Source organism: Panthera onca, chromosome D2, assembly GCF_046562875.1.
Source record: "Panthera onca isolate mPanOnc1 chromosome D2, mPanOnc1 haplotype 2, whole genome shotgun sequence".
NCBI lineage: Eukaryota > Metazoa > Chordata > Mammalia > Carnivora > Felidae > Panthera > Panthera onca.
Genome location: NC_138349.1, coordinates 7,384,258 through 7,402,371, shown reverse-complemented (window position 1 = coordinate 7,402,371; position 18,114 = coordinate 7,384,258). Strand labels below are relative to the sequence as shown.

Here is an 18,114-nt window from a genome sequence, read left to right as displayed (position 1 = left end):
TGTATATTTAAGCTTACTCTGGTGATGTTTAGATTTTTACTCTGACTTGAAAATAGCTTAAAAAAAATTTTTTTTAAAGAATTTTTAAGGGGAATGCTTTTTACTGTAGACCGCTCCATTAGCAAACTGAACAAACCGTAGAGAATTTGAGGAGGATGACAGAACCAGAGATCTGTGTGCCAAAAATTAATGGTTCGTTAGCTTTTATGAGAAGATTCTGAAGTCTGAAAACAATAGGTCTGAGCAGAGGTCGGTTGAGAGTGTGGGGAGACCAGGGAAGATTAACATTTGTATGTGGTTGTTACTATTACCGCTAACTTGAATATCAGATAGCCCTGCTCTTTTTTTTCCTTTTATTTCAGTTTTAATGAGAGAGAGTTGTCATTTACTTGTCAAATATTTAAAGTGTCTATTGTGATTTCATCCTTGCACAAATTGTGAAAGGATTCCCCCCACCCAGTTAACACACCCACCATCCCATGTTTATGTATCTTTTTTCCATTGGAACATGTAACTTCTCCTAGCAAATCTCAGTTATACAACACAGTGTTAAATAGTTACCATGGTGTTTCCTTAGGTCTTCAACATTATTCATTTTATAGCTTGGAAGTTTTTGTACTCTTTTACCAATTTTTTATCTTCCTCCCTTGCCCAAGCTGTTACTAACCTCTTTTCTACCCTGTTTCTATGAGTTTGACTTTTTTTTTTTTTTTTTTGGTCTTGTCTTTCTCCGGCTAATTCCACTTAACCTAATGCCCTCAAGGTCCATCCATGTTGTTGCAAATGGTAGGATTTCTTTTTTTCACTTGGCTGAATAATAACATGTCATTTTACACACTCATAACATGTCATTTTACACATACACACACACATTCACACCCCACATCTCTATTCACTCATCCATCGATGGACACTTAGGTTGTTTCTGTATCTTGGCTGTTGTGAGTAATGCTGCAACAAACATGGGGGTTCGGTACCTCTTCGATATCCTGTTTTCATTTACTTCGGATACACACACACACACACACACACACACACTGATGTGGGATTGCTGGATCAGATGATACTTCTAACTTTTTGAGGACCCTGTTTTAAGTGGTGGCTACACCAGTTTACATTCCCACTGACTGTGCACAAGGGTCCCTTTTTACACTTCTTTACCAGTATTGTCTTTTTGACAATAGTTATATGCAATTATTGGTCCAGATATACTTTATATTATTTTTAGGTAGACAACAGTTTTGATAATGAAGTACAGAAAGAAAATATTTTACTTTACATGTATGCACACACATTACACATGCATGTTTTTTAAAATCTATATTTTTTAATGTTTATTTATTTTTGAGAGAGAGAGTGTGAGCAGGGGAGGGGCAGAGAGAGGGAGACACAGAATCCGAAGGAGGCTCCAGGCTCGGACCCACGAGCTGTGAGACCATGACCTGAGCTGAAGTCGGACACTCAACCGACTGAGCCACCCAGGGGCCCCTATGCATGGTTTTTAAAAGAAGCTACCCGACCGCCTTCACTGACAAGGGAGTTATTTTAGAGGAAGTTTCTGTTAGATGCTGGTATCAAATTAAGTTACGAAACGTAAGAAAATCTTTTAAGCCTGTTTTTTGATTTGTAGATATTGAAGACTTGCCTCCAACAGTCCAAGAAAAATTATTTGATGAGGTGCTCGATAGAGATGTTCAGAAAGGTAAGTGTGGAATTAATGAGTGTGATTTAGTTTAATTTCCCTAAGCTCTTTGTTTTCTAAGGTTTGGAGCACTTCAGTTGTATGGTTGACTTGTTTTATTTTTACTTTAATTGAAAACGTAAAGTCCCTCAGTGTCACATTGTGGCGTTAAAAATGTTCGTTCTGTCGGGGTGCCTGAGTGGCTCGGTTGGTTGGGTGTCCGACTCTTGATTTTGGCTCAGGTCATGATCTCAGGGTTTGTGGGTTCAATCCCCTCACTGGGCTTTGCGCTGACCGTGCAGATGGAGCTGCTTGCAACCTTCCCCGCGCACCCCCCCCCCCCCCCCGCCAGTCTGCTGCTCATGGTCTTTCTCTATCAAAATAGATAAACATTTAAAAAAAAAAATGTTCATTCTGTCGATTTTATCTCGGCAAAACTGGAAAAAAAAAATGACGAATGCTTATTCATGGCTCTTAACTGTGATACAGGGAATAAATAAAGGTATAAAAATGTTCCACCATGGTTTTCTACTTCCTGTTCTAGGATGAGTATATTTCCATATTAAACATTTTTAGAAAATAAATTGTAAAGAACTGAAAAGTTGAGAAAAATATTGTAGAGCCACAAGATGTTTCCACTACTCAGAAGGTTTATATTTCAATTGATCAAAATTATTTACGTGTTTAATAGTAAATTACACATAAACTTATTAATATATCTACAGAGTGGGTTCTTTCCTCCAGTGAATAGTCCTGAATTGCATAGGCATGAAAACAAACATGTTATTTTGGGGCACTTGGGTGGCTCAGTCGTTCAGTCTTTGATTTGCGGTTTGTGGGTTTGAGCCCCAAATTGGGCTCTGTGCTGACAGCTCAGAGCCCGGAGCCTGCTTCGGATTCTGTGTTTCCTTATCTCTCTCTGTACTTCCCCTGCCCACACTCTGCCCACCCCCCCCAAATAAACATTAAAAAACAAAAAGACAAAAAGAATGGACTTGATATTTAAATTCCTTATACAGAGTTAGAAGAAGAATCTCCAATTATAAACTGGTCTTTGGAGTTGGCTACCCGTTTGGACAGTCGACTGTATGCGCTTTGGAACCGGACCGCAGGAGACTGCTTACTTGATTCAGTGCTACAAGCTACCTGGGGCATTTACGACAAGGACTCGGTGCTTCGGAAAGCCCTGCATGACAGCCTGCATGACTGTTCACATTGGTGAGCTGGCACCCTTCCCTGTTTAAAACCAGGCATGCTCCTGCTGAGTCATTTCCTTACAGTGTTGGGATAGTTTTCTCCTGTTATATTTCCTGTGGAAGCTAGGCAGGAAAAATTTGACTTTGCACATTGAGACATTTGGAACATTTTGATGACTTTTATACCTTTTTGCTGGGCTTTAGCATAGAAACATTTAACACTGCAGTAGTAGCCTTAAATAGTGATAAGGTCTTTGCCCACATTTTTAAGTATTATGATTTCATAGTTGTGTTTAATATTGAAAAGATTATGTTGGTATTGTGAGGTTTTTTTCCTTAGGGACATAGTCTTCAGACCACATATTATTTTGCACATTTTGAAATCCATAGAAAGGTTAAAAAATCAGTGCGCCAGACCCCAGTGTTCCTTCATTGGATTGCCCAATGGCTAATGGTTAGCCGCGTGTGCTCCGTCTCTGCGTGTGTAAGCACTTCCCTTTGCTCGTGAGTTTAAGTCATCACGATGCTTTGTACCGGTCGGTATTTCACCATGTATCTTTGAAGAACAAGGATATTCTCTTACCCGACCATATCCTCATTACCACATCTAAGGAAATCGGTAGTGTGGGGCACCTGGGGGGCTCAGTCAGTTAGGCATCCAGCTCTTAATTTCATCTCAGGTCACGAGCTCGCGGTTCTTTAGATTGAACCCTGAGGCGGGCGGCGTGGAGCCTGCTCGGGATTCTCTCTCTCCTCTCTGCCCTTCCCCTTCTCACGCGTGCACACGTGCGCTCTTTCTCTCAAAATAAATAAACTGGAAAAAAAAAATCAACCACGACCCTGTAATTCCATGTACAGTGCATAGCCCATCTTCCAGTTACCTCAAAAATGCCCTTTATGTATACAGATTTTCCTTGCCATCCAAAAGTAGCATTTCTGTGAAACCTGTTGTCAGCTTTCGAAATGGCGCAAAGCAAAGATCCAGCGACCATTTTGTAGCCGTGAAGATCCTCTTCAGATTGCGTTTTGGCAAAAACAGGTGCTAACGTAGGCCTTTCATAGAAGTGAAGGGGCGCAAAGTGAACTGTCAGATAGCGGGGGGATCCTGTATGTTTTTGTTTTATCCTGTCGTCCAGTCAAGTATATAACTAGCCTTGAACTGTAAATTCACCCACTGGGGTATTAATCAGTGGAAATGACGGCTGTGCTTGTGACTCATAGTTTGGCTTTATACTGACTTGACTTACGATATCTTCTTGGCTCTGTATTACATACATCGTCTCCATGAGAAAACGGAGGCCGAAAGAAACTTAAATTAATGAAAAGGTGCTTTTTTTCTCTTACACCTACTTGAATGCCGACAGAGTAATGATAATGACCTTACTCCAAATAACTTTATTTCCCTCGTATCTCTATATAATTTTTGAGCACTTACTAGTTGTGAATTTTGTTGTCAGCATTTAGGGATTACGTGCAGTCCATTAGAATGTAAACTCTGTGAGAACAGAGGTTTTGTTGTGTTTCATCGTGGAAGATGTAGTGCCTCCAGTAGCGTGACACATAGTAAGCGTGCAGTAAACAGTACTGAATGGAAGCACTCTCGAGAATTCGAAAATGAGAGCAGTTGAATAATTTCCTTGAGAGCAAAATTATCGATCAAAGCATAATGCAATAGGGGAGAACTTTGAAGTCACCTGAAAAAAAAACAAACAAAACTAAGCTCCCTGGCTGGCAAACCTAGAACCTTCCCGATTCAGCGTATAATACGTACAGGCATACCTCAGAGATACGTGGGTTCAGTTCCAGACCACTGCGGTAAAGTGACTGTCTTAATAAAGTGAGCCAAAGGAGTATTTTGGTTTCCTCAGTGCATATGGAAGTTCATGTTTACAGTATCCTGTAGTCCGTAGTCAGTGCTATAGCAGTAGGTCTAAAAAAAAAAAAAAAAAAAAGAAGAAGCCCTGAGCATCAGTGGAACTTTGAGTGAGTCATAGTCTTTTTGCCGGTGAAGGGTCTTGCCTTGATGTTGATGGTTACCAGCTGATCGGAGTGGTGGTTGCTGAAGGCCGGGGTGGCCGTGGCAGTTTCTTAAAATAAGACGCCAGTGAAGTTATCGATTGACCTTTCCTTTCATGAATGGTTTCTCTGTAGCGTGCGATGTGATTTGATGGCATTTTTCTTAGAACTTCTTTCAAAATCAGAGTGCGTCCTCTCAGAGCCTGCCACTGCTGCATCAACTACGGTTGTCGTGTTCTAAATCACTCTGTTGTCATTTCAACAGTCTTCACGGCAGCTTCACCAGGATTAGATTCCATTGCAAAAAACCCTTTCATTGCTCATCCGTGAGAAGCAAGTCCTCGTCCGTTCCAGTTCTGTCACAAGATGGCAGCAGCCTAGTCCCGTCTTTGGGCCCCCCTTCTAGTTAGTTCTCTGCTGTTTCCACCACATGTACAGTTAACTTCCTCCACGCAAGTCTTGAGCCCCCCAAAGTCCTCCGTGAGGGTTGGAATCAACTCCTTCTAAACTCCTGTTGATATTTTGATCTCTTTACATGAATCAGGAATGTTCTTAATTGCATCCAGAATGGTGAATCCTTTCCAGACGCTTTTCAGTTTCCTTTGCTCAAATCCATCTGAGGAGTCTGTGTCTATGGCAGCAGTAGCCTTACTTCAAATAATGCCTAGAAAGTTGAAATTACTCCTTGATCATAAGCTGCAGAGTGGGTATGGTGTTGTCAGGCATGAAAACATTAATCTGGTTATCTCCATCAGAACTCTTGGGCGAGCAGGTGCGTTGTCGGTGAGCAGTAATATTTTGAAAGGAGTTTCATGAGGGGTAGGCATTAATAGCGGGCTTAAAATATTTAGTAAAATGTATTGTAAATGGACGTACTGTTATCCAGGCTTTGTTGTTCTTTTTATAGAGCAAGAGTATATTTAGCACAGTTTTAAGGGCCTTGGGATTTTTGGAACGGTCAGTGAGCATTGGCTTCAACTTAAAGTCACCAGCGGCATTAGCCCCCTTAACAAGAGAGTCAGCCTGTGTTTTGAAGCCAGGCACTGACTTCTCCTCTCTAGCTATACCAGTCCTAGATGGCATCTTCCAGTAGAATGCGGTTTCATCTGCATTGAAAATTTGTTTAGTGTAGCCACCTTCGTGATTTTGGCTAGGTTCTCTGGAAAACATGCCATAGCTTCTGTATCACTTGCTGATTCGCTTTGCACTTTGATGTCTGGAGATCGCTTCTTTCCTTAGACCTCGTGAACCAACCTCTGCTAGTTACAGATTTTTCTTTGCTACTTTCCTCACTTCTCTGAGCCTTCGTCGAACTGAAGAGCATTAGGGCCTTGCTCTGGGAGCGATGTTGATACACCTAGTGAATACGTGGGCTATTTTCCAGTCTGTTGTTTACACAGTGACCCAGTAGTGAGTTCTATACATTAACGTAAAATGGTAGTGTCTTTGATTGTATCCACAATCTCAGATGATTCCGAATGTTCTATTTCTTTTTGAACTCCGTCAGTCAGTAGTAGACATTTGAAATGAATTGATCTCATTATTAGTGTTTAAAGTTCTGGTGAGAACATGTTACGTGATGTCTGCTGGTAGAGCGTAGGCATTTTTGATGTGAAAATAAATGGCAAACTGGGGAAAATTAATAAAATTGTTCGCCTCTTTACATGAATTGCTTAAAGACTACATTAAATGATTGGCACATTAAACGTACTGCTTACAGAAGGCTAATTGTTTACTGTCTTGCCGTTTTAGGTTTTACACACGTTGGAAAGATTGGGAATCGTGGTATTCTCAGAGCTTTGGTTTACATTTCTCCTTGAGGGAAGAACAGTGGCAAGAAGACTGGGCATTCATACTGTCTCTTGCCAGCCAGGTGAGAATGCCGCGAGGCGTGTTGCGTGTTCTTCAGTCCCTTGATGTGCACGCGGAAGCCAGATTGCAGGTGGCTTGGGAGGAGCAGAAGAGTGCTTGGCTTGGCAGCGGGTGCCTTGGTTTCTGGTCGCGTTTCGCAGTTCCATTGAGTGACAAGACGAAAGTTGACCTGTGATGATCGTAAGGGCTTACGTAACCTTTTCAGATTGCTCCTCATATATGTCGTCTGCTTAGAAAGGTGGCATTGGGCCCGTTTCATCTACCTACTAATTCTGTGTCCGAGGGGGCACTTAACGAAGATCACTGTGCGGGCGGCGGGCACTCCGGTCCCGGTGCTCTGCTGTCGGGCCCACGGGGGGAGGTGCCATGGCCAACAGGTGGAGCTATTTGTAATTAACTTGGGAATGAACTTTTATAAAAAACGAATTGTGCATGGTCGTTCCTGTCAGGTTCTGGCTTTCAAGCTAGTTTTATTCCACGAAGCATGTTCAGTATAGCGAACTGGAACATTCAGAAACACGCAGGAGACCATTCCTTTTCTTTGCAGAGAGCACTGTGGTTTATTTGAACCCTGTGAACGAAGTACCTTCTGTCACAGTGGCTGTTTTACAGCTGTGACGTGTACTTTCTGAAAACGTGTTGTCCCATTTGTTGTCAGAGGGGCGGTGGGCCCGTGTAGTCGTCTTGAATTAGGCGGTGCTGCCGTTTAAGGTTGCCAGAAATAGCAGCTCCTCTTTTTACTTGGGGAGGACCTCGTCGTGGGTGCGGGTTTCGCAGGGACCTTTCCCAGCGGGCGGTCACCGTGCACCGGGCGTCCCTCGCTGTCTGCGCCTTTTGTTCCTGTGATCAGTATTCACCCCGGTCTGTTGGCTTCTTGAGTTTGGATAGTGAAAGACACCTGTATACGTACGCTTCGCAGATCTCCTTTATGATGGCGTTGGAAGAATTTGCAGAATTTTATGCTCACTTAGCTTGACGGTGTTCTTTAAAAGAAAAAAACGGATCTAGCACACGGACGGGGAGGAGCTCTGTGCTCTGCACATCGGTTTTCCTGGGTGGCAGTGAACGTTTTAAAGAGAAATTACTTTTTTATTTTACCCCGCACAGCCTGGAGCAAGCTTGGAACAGACGCACATTTTTGTACTTGCACATATTCTTAGACGACCAATTATAGTTTATGGAGTGAAATATTATAAAAGTTTCCGGGGAGAAACTTTAGGATATACTCGGTTTCAAGGTAAGCCCTTACTCAAGTGTATTTTGTATTTCTGAAGTCTCCTTCTGTAGGATACGTTTTGCAGCCCAGTCCCGATGACCCTATTGTGCTGGTCTTTCTTCCCTCCAGGTGTTTATTTGCCTTTGTTGTGGGAACAGAGTTTTTGCTGGAAAAGTCCGATCGCTCTGGGCTATACAAGGGGCCACTTCTCTGCTTTGGTTGCCATGGAAAATGATGGCTACGGCAACCGAGGTGCTGGTGCTAACCTGAACACGGACGACGACGTCACTGTCACGTTCTTGCCTCTGGTGGACAGCGAGAGGAAGTTACTGCACGTGCACTTTCTTTCTGCTCAGGAGGTGAGGGCGCGTCGCTCCCATTGGCTCCTCCAGTGTCTGTGCCACAGCCCGGCCCGGGACACCTCTCCGGTGGGGTGTTCCCCGTGCTGCCAGCGGAAGCTTCGGATTCGGTCGTAGTTAGTGTCCCTTTGTGTAAATACAGGTCAGCCAGACTCTGAAGTTTACCTTTTTTCAGCTGTGGGGTGGGTTGTGTCACGTGGAGATTTCAGCGGTGACGCGAAGACAAAAGTCCCCCGCACCCTCCCTCTCAGGTAGCAAGGAGCGCTGAGGGCAAAAGTAGAAAGACGGGGGGAGGGGACAACGGGGGACTTGGGCCTGGTGATTTAAATTGGGTGGTAACCAGGGGCCCCTGGGTGGCTCAGTCGGTTGAGCGTCCGACTTCGGCTCGGGTCAAGATCTCACGGCTCGTGAGTTCGAGCCCCGCATCAGGCTCTGTGCTGATAGCTGGGAGCCTGGAGCCTCCTTCCGATTCTGTGTCTCCCTCCCTCTTGAATAAATGAATAAATATAATAAATAGAGAGCGAGAGAGAGAGAGAGAAAAGAAAAGAAAAGAAAGAGAAAGAAAACAAACATTTTTAATCGGGTGGTAACCAAAGGCATCTGAGGAGGAGGTGACCCTGCCCCGAGACCCGGAAGAGGAGTCTTGCAGGATACGGAGGATGAGGGTGGTAGGTAGAGGGGGTACCACAAAGCCCGGCAGTGAGGGGTCGAAGGGCTAAGGGATGGCAAGGGGCTCGCTCAGCAGCAGCCTTTTAAAGCCTTGGCTTTGACTTTGCAAGCTGGGAAGCCAACAACCAGCTTGCCCAGTAGAGGAACACCAGCTGCTCAGTGTGGAGATGAGATGCCTGGGCAGCGGGGGGAGCGGGAGCCCAGGTCGGAGGGTGTTACAGACGGGGTGAGGAGGGGAGGGAGGTGGAGACCCAGGCAGGGGTGATGGTGAGGATGCGCAGAAAGAACGCTCTCAGAAAACGCACATTCTTACAAAAATTATTGGTCTTTTATTTAATGTACTAGTCATTATTATAAAACTGTTATAATCACATTAAGAAAAAAATTAATAGACCATAATTTTTATAACTTCATTCTGTAAATACTGAATAAACTTACCTTGTCATGTGTTTGAAGCTGAGACTTTGTTTTTCTAGCCTTTTCTTTGCCACGATAGGTTTATTAGGTTAACATTTGGTTTTTCCTGTTCTGGCAAACAAATTAACCTATTACTAGATGGTTCTTCCCCTCGAGGTCTATTTTCTGCCAATTTTCCTACTGAATTTTTTTTTAATGTTTATTTTTGAGAGAGAGAGAGAATGAATGAATGAATGAATGAATGAATGAAAGAAAGAAAGAAAGAGTGAGCAGGGGAGGGGCAGAGAGAGAGGGAGACACAGAATCCGAAGCAGGCTCCAGGCTCCGAGCCAACAGCACAGAGGCCGATGCGGGGCTCGAACTCACGAACCGTGAGATCATGACCTGAGCCAAGGCCCTGACGCTCAACCCACCGAGCCACCCAGGTGCCCCCACCACTGATGTTTTTCTGTTTAACCGTAGGAAACTGGGTTTTAATCGTAAAATTGACAAGAGGCTGAAACCATGTGAAGTTTGTTGCTTCGACCCTTTCATCAGTAATCCTACCAGCTATGTTTCCGTGCGTTTTTCCCAGCAGGCCTCTGATCTGTGATCCTGTCTTCCCTCTTCACATCCCTCCAAAAGCTAGGTAACGAGGAGCAGCAGGAGAAGCTACTCCGGGAGTGGCTGGACTGCTGTGTGACCGAGGGCGGCGTGCTGGTGGCCCTGCAAAAGAGCTCTCGGCGGCGCAACCACCCGCTGGTCACGCACATGGTGGAGAAGTGGCTCGACCGCTACAGGCAGATCCGGCCTTGTACCTCCCTGTCCGACGGAGAGGAAGACGACGACGATGAAGATGAATGAAAACAAGACCCGAGAGCAGAAGACCAGGGTCTCGGCTCTGCGGCGACCCCAGAGCCAGTGTGGTGCGCGCCCCCGGCGGCGTGGGGAGCGCCGAGGGACCCAGATGTGGCTGGACCTGCCGGGAGGGGTGTCTCTCGTCCACACCCGGTGGAGACGACGGATCTGCTGCGTGAGGAGACGGAGACCTTTGTTTGGACTACAGTTTGTAAAAAAGAAAAAAAAAAAACCCTAATTTTATGAAGACAGAACCTTTTCCCTTTGAAATTGTAAATCTGTCTATAAATGTAACGCATGTGGTTGTGTAAGAAGTTGTGTCATAGGACAAGTTGTACCAGCCTCTTCATATTATCGAGATGTTTTTTTCAGCACGGGCACCTCCAAAAGCACACGGCAGATGACTCTCTGTTCCTCCGAGATCTTCTTTCTTAAGTAGAACCCGACATTCTACTTCGACCTTAAAAGATCCACTTTACGTTGAGTCTCGCTAGAGCTCATCAGACATCTGGAAACTTTTTGTACAGATTATCCACAGCCACACGTAAAAATAAAAACAAGCTTTTATTTTATTAATAATTTAGTTCCTGTTGTGCCCCATAAAATGAAACCAAATCTTGAAGGAACAAACTGCGAGGAAGGAAAGTAAGGATTGAGGGAACCTCATACAGACGTCATTCCCTTGTTTTGGAAAGGGTTTGGGTTTCTATTATTTTGTCCTTTTTAAAAGCTCCTGATAGGCCCCCTTTCGGTATTCAGGCATTTATTCGTTTGGAAAAGTGCCCTTAAAATGAGGGTTCTTCCACCAGAGTCCACACGGCAGTGTCCTCGGGAACAGTTCCTCCTCCCTGGATGTCAGGGAAGCGCTCGGGGCGCAGGCCCACGCGTGACTACGTCAGTTGTGTGCAATTCGCTCACTTGACGCAGTTGACAACGTTCTCCCAAATTGCCACGCGGAGGCTCTTTGGAACGCTTCCTTTTATCCTCAGCTCTGCTTTCGGCCAATTGTGTCAGGGAGGCATGCCTTTGCTTGGGCTAATTGGGAATCAGTTAAGCATAGAATAAAGACTTAAAAACGCAGTAAGGTGGTAGATGCATTGCATAATGAATTTCTCAGAGCGGTCTGAGAATTTGTGCATGTTGGTTAATTGTGGCCATTCTTATTTAAAAGTTCAAACTATAATCTGAGATAGAAATTTTTTTATAAAAAGTATTATTTGACCACTTCAGGTATATGTTCAATACTGGGTAAAAATTTCAGACCTATCTCAGGAGCACAAAGACTTCGTGTCCTGATAAGCACTTTGTAGACTATTGACGTGGCAAAGGAATTTGGAAAGACACCCCCCCCCCCCCCCCCCCCCGCACACGCTTCCTTCCCTTTGATGAAAAGGCCGCGAGAAACCTTTAAATACTTGTTTTCTTCTCAGTTCTGTTTAGATGGTGTTTGAAATGTGCACAGCCTCTAATTTGATGCTGGAATACTAAAAATAGAAAAACAGCCAGGAGATGTCCTTTTAGTTCTTTCTCCTCTCAGAAATGTCCATTGAAAGATACTCCCGGAACGAAGGATCGCTTTTGCTGTATGCTCAAACTTGCAGGAAACTCTTGCAATTTGATTCCATATAAATGAAATGTGATGTAATGATGGTAAATGTTACTGTTCCAGGTGGGTATGTTTTCCTACAGATTGTGGTTTACTTTCATTTTGGTCAGTAATTTTTTAGAAGGCTGTCCGACTACTTAGCATAGCATCTCTGTAAACGTTTCTCCATACGTAGGAATAATTCTTCAGTGGGCACAGATCCTGTTCTAGTTGCTGGTAAGCACACTGCCCTCCCAACTGAAGAAGCCAAAGAGAAATGCTTGAGAGAGAAGCATCTAGTCACTATGGTCTACACTGCAGTCAGTGCTGTCCAGAAAGCATAGGCTCAGTATTTAGCCTGTGTGTGGTGGTCTGCTGAGTGGTTTCCCCTGAGGTGCCTCTTTATTTATTTATTTATGATCAGTGATCCCGACCACACCTAGTTTAACAGGTACAGCGTTCTTCCCTGTGGGAAAGGTAGAGGATTGCATGTCCTAGGCTCCAGGCAGGGACAGGGCTTTAAATGGTTTTCGCAGCAGATTGGCTGGAAGAGGCCAGAATGTTGGTGAGTCAATGCTAGGTTCAGCTCTGGAGCGATTGAATAGCCATGGCTGTCATTCCCAAGATGAGAGTACGCGGTCCTTTCTCGAAGGTCACGTCTTGGTGGACTCTGGACAGTAATACCAGAACTGTATGGAATTAACTTTATGGTTTGTTTTTTTAGGGAGAATACAGTGTGGTGTTTTCTGTTCTAATTAAACAAAACCTAGGTGCACCACGGACTGGAACCGGCCTTTTTGTTTCCGACTCTAGGCTCCCCGTGTCCCAGACTCCGTCTGTGTTAAGGGAGCACCGCTCTCTTTAGGCAGGCGGGGAATCTCGTGTGCACGTGTCACGCCCTCGTTGCCAACATCCTGGTTATGACGAGGATGTTCCGCTCCCATTGGGTTTCCTGGGGGGGGGGGGGGGTGGGTCAGTAACCACGTGCTCCTGCCTGTCCAGAGGAGGCTGTTTTGATGTGATTTTTCCGGGAGGGCTGAGGTGGGACCACCACCCTCACCCGAGGGAGGGAGGTTGATGCTTTGAAGACGCCCTTTTCTTAATGGGAAGGGAGCGAGAGGGAGTTTGGTGCCTGGAATTGGACGGGACTGGTTGACCGGTACCTGCACAGGCCACGAGTACAAAGGGGCTTAATGCTAGTCGAGAAGGAAAATCCTTTACATCTAAGTTCTTAACCGACGGAAATGCCTGATGTTACCATTTTGCAACATTGCTTTGTAAATATCACTTAAAAGAATTCTGAGATTCACTTCCCTTCCTGCATTAATGCTTGAGCCAGGTAATTTTGCTTTTGGGCAAATTAAAAGCCGAACTCTCTAACTTGACCCATTTTGTTTCTTGAATCGACCTAGTTCCATCTGAAGGATGGCATCATCTGATAGCGATGGGCCTCGTAACGTGAGGTTTTGACTTTTCCCGGGTGATCATCAGCATTCTTGAGTCTGGTTATGAATAGGTAGAGAAGGAAACTGCTCATCTTTGAACCCTGCCTGAAGTAACGGGAATCGGAAACTGGCTGATCGAAAATGTATTTGCTTTTAAAACATCTCAAGTGGAGAACTTTTACGTGGGTGAGATGTACTTGAATTTCAGAAATTAACAAATTTTTATTACTTTTTATTGAAAACTGCACTGAACGCTATATGTCCACCTTTACAATAAACAAATACAGGAACGGTGACTCACACGAAAACAAAACAGTTCGGATAGCCATTATTTTTCTGTTTGGGACAGTTTTAAAGGTTTTTTTTTTTTTCTTTTTGTCACAAAAACAGGAATGTACCTATACAAAGGCTCAAAATAGGCCATCTTTTAAACAAAAAGGCGATGATTCACAAAAGACTATGAATATAACATGTAACTAGTTGATACAAATCTAATAGGATTTGTTAAAATCAGTCACATCTAATAACACACCTGAAGTGTTCTTGTATAAAATATCACGTGAAGAAAAGAAGACTTTATCAATGTCTAAAAAAGTGGGTTTGTTCATAGACAATCTGACAAGTTACCATAAAAAGTGTTTCCTGAGACATAAGGAAATGCAACATTATTTTTCTTGAACTCTTTTAGCTCAAGACTTTCCACTCAATAAAATAGCTGAGGATCTGAAACTGAGAAAATATATTTGAGTACAAACAGCTTGTGAAACTTAATACTTTTTCTTTTTTCTTTTTTTTTCTTTTCTTTTTTTTTTTTTTTTGCATCATCAGAGGGTATTACTGACTTCACAACCAACTCGCCCGCTCAGTATGCAGTTCAGATGGGAGAGAGGCTTCTGTACAGGAGGCTGTATGGTCCTCGATCCTATGCTTGCGGTTGTGTGACACAGGCCAACAGTCTCCTCCCCATCTTGTAGTAATTGAATCTTCCTATTAGCAAAAAGAGGTCACCAGCCCCCACGGACCGAAGGGACTAGAGTCATAGGAGGGGGATTTCCTCTTAGCATTTTTTATTTTGACGTTTGGAACTTCAGATGCAACATTCTAGAGCAAGGTGTTGAGGACCTGCTGTGCCCAAGGGGCTGATAAAGGAAAAAGATCTATTTATTCTTTGTGATTTGATGCACAGATGAAGAACGTAACACACAATAACAGAAGTTGGTCGTTAATAAATCACGTCCTAGTCTTTTCAGCGCTTCCGTAACCAGACGACAGCTTCTGCTTCCCCGCGTCTCGGCGTCTAGCTCGTATGTAACACTGCGACATCAGTGAGGCGTGTGTCCGGAATCGGTTAAAAAGACGGTCAGATTCCTTTTCCTTAGTTCATCTATTTGTCACTGTCTCTTGGTCCCAGGTTTATCTGAAGGATGACCGTTCGTCATTCTCTGCTATTGCTCATTGGGGTGCTCTCTATTGTCCCCGTGTTTTGTAGGCTGGTTGGGAGAGGGAGCTTGGGAAGGGTGTGCCACGGTGGGGAGATTGTGAGTCACCGGGATGCCTCCGGGGATGATCCCTTCCATGGCCGCAGGAAGTCCTCCGGGAGCCACGCCCACGATGCCTGGCGGGTATCTGAGGAGCACACACAGAAAGGGCCAGTGAGTCCCGGGCTGGAAGTGGCCAAGCTCTTGGCTCTGCCTGCTTCGGGTTGGTTTTTTAGGAGTTACTTTGTCACCCCTCACCCCCAACGCAAGGAGACCTCTATGTGAAAAATCTAAAGCGCGGACGTTTAATTCGCAATAAAGTCTGTTTAGTTCAATCTGGAGGTTTCCTGTCACACAACAGGACCAGCCCGTACTACATTTGGGAAATACTCTGCACAAAAAAGACATATCGATGCTTTTAATGACTTCCCAACAGGCCGTATGAAGTCCTCTTTGATAGTTAAGTGTGGCCTCCTAGGCGAGCTAGCTCCATGCTGTCGTGGCCTGGACACAGCGGCAGGTGGAGAGGGGAGCTGGTGATGGGGCCATCTGATGTCGCGGGCACACAGGTCGCTGTGTGCGCAGGGACACGTGGCATTAAGCCGCCTACAGAACATACGGTTCTTAGGCAAATGTGAGTCAGTGTATTTAAACATCCCTAGGATGAAACATACTTAGGGGGCAGGTGCTTTAGAATTCCAAGACTCCTCCTCCTCAAAGGTATCAAGCCCTTTACTCCTGGCTCCCCTCCTGTAGCCTGTCACAACTGTTCAGCGCTCAAAAATCCCGGACTCGGGTGAATAGGATCCTGTGAGCGACAGCCCCTCAAGCAGAAGTATTCCGAGGGGCCACGGGGTCTTGGTCTGTCAAAAGTAAGAATTAACGCTGTGGCCTCTAAAGGACAACAGTGCGGAGCGGGAACCAGGGTCCGGCACTGATGGGGAAGCCAGGAGACCGTGAAGAAAGCAGCATAACTTCCCCCGAGTCCGGGCCTGCATGTGTGGGTCCCGCTACACGAGCTGTGTTTCTGTGTCCCCGGCCCCGGTGGTTAGAGCGGTGGTTTGCAACAGGGGATGTTAGGCAACAGCTAGAGCCATTTCCGGTTATTCCGGTTGGAAGTGCGAGGCACTGGTGGAGGGCAGGGCCTCTGCTGCACACCCCACGATGCACGGGACAGGTTCCCAGGAGAGAATGATCTGGCCTGGGATGTGGATATTGCCAGGGATGGGGCAACTGTGCGTTCCAGTAAGCAAGACAAAGACTCCCTTCTGGAGTGCTCAAGGCTGTGGCTCCTTTATGAAGCAGGAACAGTGATTCTGTGAGCCCAGCACGGCGGGGAAAAGAGAGCCAGGGGAAATGACCACCAGTGAAATTCTGCTCCCTTCTAAGGGGCCGTGGCTCGTGTCCCCGGAGCAGATGCCCCTGCGCTGCCTCCATCACACATGCCCCGGGCCAAGCTTTCTCGTCACTGAGAACCCGTGTGTTGTGGGCACTCTCCCCAGTCGAAAGCACCAGGCCCTGGGCCAGAGGATTCAAACCAGAAAGAGTCACCAACATGCCCTTTCACTTGAAAATCTTTCCAGTACCTTTTCACCTAGAAGCCCTCTGGTTTTGCAGTGGCCTGGAATGCAGTGGGGGTTCTTGCAGTGATCAGACCCACTCCTGCTCCCTTTATAAATAGGAGCCCGGACTCGAGGCTGCATCCGAGAGTTGTGTTTGCTCCATAGAAATTGGGCATCGGGACGAAGGACTGCAGAGATCATGCCGGGAGCACTCAGGTCGGGTAGCTGATGCCACTCTCCTCCCATCTCCCCTGAGCGGCACTCCAGCCTCGGCCAGTGCCATCCCGCTCCTCACCTGTATGTGGCGCCGTTGAGCTCCGGATGAATGGCTTGCTGATCTATTACTGACCAGGGAGCTGTTGTGACAAAGAATTCCTTGTTCACACAGTTTCTTAAGCTTTCGGGGATGCGACCTGGAACACGATGATTAAAATGAATCCTGTGTGTTTTTAAATTTTTTTTTTTTTTTAATGTTTGTTTATTTTTGAGAGAGACAGAGACAGAATGCGAGTGGGTTGGGGCAGAGAGAGAGGGAGGCACAGAACCCGAATCAGGCTCCAGGCTCCGAGCTGTCAGCACAGAGCCCGACGCGGGGCTCGAACCCACGAGCCGTGAGATCATGACCTGAGCCGAAGTTGGGTGCCCAACCGACTGAGCCACTCAGGCGTCCCAGAATCCTATGTGTTTTGTAAGGAGTGAGTTAAATATTCTACTTCGTAGCTGGTACTGGTGAGAACCACCAACTGACGGTAGTCTGACTGTAAAGTCTCATAATTTATAATAAGAGGGCCGACCCTTCAATTTTCAGAAAATGTGCCGTGTTCCAGGGCCCACACACCAAACTCTTCACCCCAGACCTCAGCCAGAGCAACAAAGGAGCTCGGGGTCCCTCCGCAGTTCGCATGCTTACGATGGCCAATGAGAGAGGAAATCGGTTTTGTCTGAAATTCAGTTCAGGGCTCGAATAAACTGTGTCAATTCGTTCAAAATGGAATCAACTTGATCCCTAAACTGTGTCTGCCCGTCGCAAGCCTCCGTCACCCCTCCCGTGTGTGTGTGTGTGTGTGTGTGTGTGTGTGTGTGTGTGTGTGTGTGTGTTAGTTACCGGTACCAGGAGCACCTGAACCGCGGGGGGCTCACGCCAGGCGCCGGCTGCAAGGGGTGCAGAGGGAGGGCTCACCTGTGATGGCCCGGCGGATCTCGGTGGCGGCTGCCTCCCGCATCTCTAGTGAGGCTTGCTCACTATACCAAGCTGTGTGGGGCGTACAAATGAGATTCGGTGCATCTTTCAAGGGACCCTGAGCAAAGCTGGGCAAATGTACAAAAACGCAGCAAATGAGAAAACGTGAATATCAACCCCTATCCTATTTGTCAAAAGGGAGCTCCCGCCCGGGTGGAGGATGGGCTCTTTGGCTTGTGTAGAGGAACGTTTGGTAGTATGTCTCCTAAAGGCTGGGAGTTTAAGAACATACCAAGACTCTTATAAGGGGTGTCAGGAGTAATCAGGGACTCAGAACGGAGGAGGAACCATCTATGCAGGACTGGCCAGCCGGTCTCTAAGAATCAATGGCCCAGGGGACAGAGGAAGCCTCGGCCGACCAACACACCATTCTTCTTCCTTTCAGGCACCTTCTGCCTCCCCCCGGGGGCCCCCTGGCCCTCCCACGCTCGCTTCAAGTACAGCGTAGCCCTCAGGACAGAGGCCGGAGAATGTCTCTCCTTTCCTGCCCAAGGAGCTGCTTCTCTGGGAAAGTGCCCCAAGTTCACGGTGGGGGCGGGGG

At 46.0% G+C, this 18,114-nt stretch overlaps 2 protein-coding genes across 12 annotated transcripts in view; one reads left to right on the top strand and one right to left on the bottom strand.

Annotated features, from left to right (window-relative positions):
* ZRANB1 (zinc finger RANBP2-type containing 1) overlaps nucleotides 1–13,233 on the top strand; it is a 63,948-nt gene extending 50,715 nt beyond the window's left edge. For all 4 annotated transcript variants that reach the window (XM_081790443.1, XM_060641240.3, XM_078434939.2 and 1 more), the window contains 6 exons: nucleotides 1,631–1,702; nucleotides 2,701–2,899; nucleotides 6,646–6,766; nucleotides 7,873–8,002; nucleotides 8,111–8,340; nucleotides 10,051–13,233. In XM_081790443.1, coding sequence (XP_081646569.1) covers nucleotides 1,631–1,702; nucleotides 2,701–2,899; nucleotides 6,646–6,766; nucleotides 7,873–8,002; nucleotides 8,111–8,340; nucleotides 10,051–10,269 — 971 coding nt within the window. In that variant the 3' untranslated portion in view covers nucleotides 10,270–13,233. The remainder of the gene's footprint in view (nucleotides 1–1,630; nucleotides 1,703–2,700; nucleotides 2,900–6,645; nucleotides 6,767–7,872; nucleotides 8,003–8,110; nucleotides 8,341–10,050) is intronic.
* Nucleotides 13,234–14,067: 834 nt separating this feature from the next.
* The window catches only part of CTBP2 (C-terminal binding protein 2), a 158,896-nt gene continuing 154,849 nt past the window's right edge, over nucleotides 14,068–18,114 (bottom strand). For 7 of the 8 annotated variants that reach the window (XM_060641235.3, XM_060641236.3, XM_081790441.1 and 4 more), the window contains 3 exons: nucleotides 17,514–17,641; nucleotides 16,629–16,746; nucleotides 14,068–14,919 (listed from right to left, as the gene is read on the bottom strand). In XM_060641235.3, the coding sequence (XP_060497218.1) occupies nucleotides 14,739–14,919; nucleotides 16,629–16,746; nucleotides 17,514–17,641 (427 nt within the window). In that variant the 3' untranslated portion in view covers nucleotides 14,068–14,738. The other variant, XM_060641234.3, reaches the window with a different exon arrangement.